The sequence below is a fragment of the Hibiscus syriacus genome, unplaced genomic scaffold (assembly GCF_006381635.1).
Source record: "Hibiscus syriacus cultivar Baekdansim isolate YM2019G1 unplaced genomic scaffold, ASM638163v2 tig00004502_pilon, whole genome shotgun sequence".
NCBI classification, from domain to species: Eukaryota; Viridiplantae; Streptophyta; class Magnoliopsida; order Malvales; family Malvaceae; genus Hibiscus; species Hibiscus syriacus.
The window spans coordinates 237,252-239,860 of record NW_024062018.1 but is presented as its reverse complement, the minus strand read 5'-3'; the positions used below and the strand labels follow the sequence as shown (position 1 = coordinate 239,860).

Below are 2,609 nucleotides of genomic sequence, written 5' to 3'. Positions count from 1 at the left end.
GTTTCAACCCGTCGCATGTTTCCAAAATAAATAGGGTAAACTTCTCTTTTGGTCCTCATTCCTTTAAAAAAGCTTATTTGGACCCTAAATTCGATTCTAAGCCCGAATTTTTTTTCACAAATTGACCCTTGAATTTGACTCTCTTTTCAATTTAATCATTTTTATTATTTTTTTAATTTAATTTATTTTTATATATATATATATATTGGTTTACACGTTATTATTATACATATTTACTTATTTTTTTATTTTCTCTACTTCTTTTTTATCTTCTTTCATTTTTTAATTTTTATTTTATTTATTACTATTATTATTATATATACTTCATTATTATTATTTTTTATATGTTTTATTTTATTTTGTTTTATTTTTTTAATTTTTTAATTTATTATTATTTTTTAAAATATTTTATTTATATACATATTCATTTTATTTGTTTATTTTTTTTATTTTTTTTATTTTTTTCTTGCATTTACATATATATATATATATATATTCATGTTATTTTATTTTTTATTTTTTTTCTACATATTCCTTTTTTTTTATCATAGAGATGGAAATTCCTATATCAAGAATATTGTTGTATCAGTGGTATGGGAAAGCTCTCTTCTTTTGACCCCACACGCCTTCCATAAATGGTATTATTTTAATTCAATTTATGAACACCTACAAGCTTTTTCAGGACATGAAATTGTTGTGAAAGTTTAAAAACAATTACTTAAATAAGTTGGTGTAGGAGTGTAAACGAGCCGAGTCTAGCTCGATTATTGCCGAGCTCGACTCAAACTCAAAAACTTTAAATGTAAGTTCAACTTAACTCGAAAACTCGCGAGTTATAATTTTTAAGCTCGACTCGAACTCGAAAGATAATATTAAAACTCAACTCGAACTCAAAAAAAATCAAATGCTCAACTGAAGCTCGAGACTCAAGCTCGATTCAAGCTCAAGTGCTTACCGCACGGCTCCGTAAATTAAACCGTTGAGTTTAAGCTTTAATTTATAAGATCACTTGCGGATCACTTGCTTCCATATGTGGGATATAAATACGTGGATATAAGGCCACATGCTCTGAGTGGGATATACGGCCAGAACTCCGCCCTCTTCCCCGTGCTCTTCACCCTCTTCAACACCCTGTTCGGATCCACGTTCCCGGTCACCGTCACTTGCTTCTATCTACAATGTGGGTTTCTTCTTCCCTGTAATTGGTGCCTGAGAGGAACAGAGAGTCGAAGAGGGGGTAAAGCTTGGGTCTTTATGAGTTGAGTGATGGACAGAAAGAGAGAATAGCTCCATTGTAGTGTGTTTTTGTTGCTTTTAAAGCTTTTATTTAACCTGGGTTTGTTTTTATTGTCGGGGTTTGGGAGCTAGATGGACACCAAAGGAAGACTCATTGCTGGTTCTCACAACAGGAATGAGTTCATTCTCATAAATGCTGATGAGGTTGCAAGAGTAAGCACCCTCAAAAGTTTGTTGCTTTTTAAACCCTTTTCTTTATAGCTCCATTTTCTTATGGTGTGTATGTTCTGTTTAAACCCTCAGGTTGCGCTCGTGTAGATGGGGATGAGGAAGAGGGTGGGGATGAGGAAGAGGGTGGCGATGATGATTTGGAGAATGAGTTTGATATCGCAGGCCATGATAGGAGAGATCCTCACCATATTGCTGCAGCCATGCTCTCTACTCGATACAATATCAATCATGGTTCCCGATCTCACGCTTCAGGTTTGAGCACCCCGGCAGAGTTCGATGCTGCATCTGTTGATTCAAAGGTCCCTCTCCTGACATTTGGCGAGGTGAATTGGTTTTACCATAAAAAATGTTCATTTGAGTTTGCCATTACACTCGTGGCTTACATCTGATTGATTATTAGTGAAGGATGTTGAGATTTCCTCTGATAAGCATGCTCTTATCGTTCCTCCCTTTATGAGTAGCGGAAAACGTGTCCATCAAAGCCCCCATGTTTGTTGCAGAAAGCTTGAGGATACACAAAGCAGAGAATTGAAGAGAGAAAAAGAAAACCAAAGAAACGTGGACAGTGGACAAGTATTCAAGCCCGTGTTTTTGAAATGGAGTATTAGCATTTTAGGACCTTTTATATTTGCAATATTCTAATTTCATTATTAATTAAGGTTTATGATTTTATTATCTGGGTTGTTAATTTATTTTTATTTTATGTTTTGATCACCGTTTGTTTTGATAATGGACATATTGATTGATTTGACCAAGTGTGATTTATTAGTTTATTTACATATAAACCCTTGTTAATTTCATTAATTTCATTTTGCATAATTTGTATGTTACCTTCATGTGCATCAATTTAACCCTTGAAGTTGCTCCCTTGAAGTTGCTCAATTGCATCATTTTATACCATATCCTCACTTAAATCCTAAATTGAGGGTTTTAAGTTAGAGATTAAAGTTTAGGGTTAGAGTTTATGGTTTAGAGTTGTCGATTTAGGGTTTTAAGTTAGGAGTAGGGTATAGAATGATGCAATTAAACAACTTTGAAGACTAAATTGATGCGAAAATACGATAGGGATGATAAATTAAGTCTACTACAGGGGCAAAAGTGACCCTTAAGCCTTATTCTTATTATTTTCTTTGAATTAATAT

General features: G+C 33.4%; 1 protein-coding gene across 1 annotated transcript; it reads left to right on the top strand.

The window, feature by feature from the left end:
• The first annotated feature begins 1,368 nt into the window (after positions 1 to 1,368).
• On the top strand, positions 1,369 to 2,109 carry LOC120194793 (cellulose synthase A catalytic subunit 2 [UDP-forming]-like). The gene is made up of 3 exons (XM_039196994.1): positions 1,369 to 1,465; positions 1,540 to 1,790; positions 1,873 to 2,109. Exons 1-3 carry the CDS (start codon positions 1,369 to 1,371, stop codon positions 2,107 to 2,109), a joined length of 585 nt encoding a protein of 194 aa, XP_039052925.1.
• The last annotated feature ends 500 nt before the right edge of the window (positions 2,110 to 2,609 follow it).

Excerpts from the sequence above, each read along its gene's own strand:
- LOC120194793 (XM_039196994.1), top strand. The coding sequence starts at position 1,369 with ATGGACACCAAAGGAAGACTCATTGCTGGTTCTCACAACAGGAATGAG. Across the intron at positions 1,466-1,539 it reads AAGAGTAAGCACCCTCAAAA|GTTGCGCTCGTGTAGATGGG; the intron begins GTTTGTTGCTTT and ends TTAAACCCTCAG. Across the intron at positions 1,791-1,872 it reads CTCTCCTGACATTTGGCGAG|GATGTTGAGATTTCCTCTGA; the intron begins GTGAATTGGTTT and ends TTATTAGTGAAG.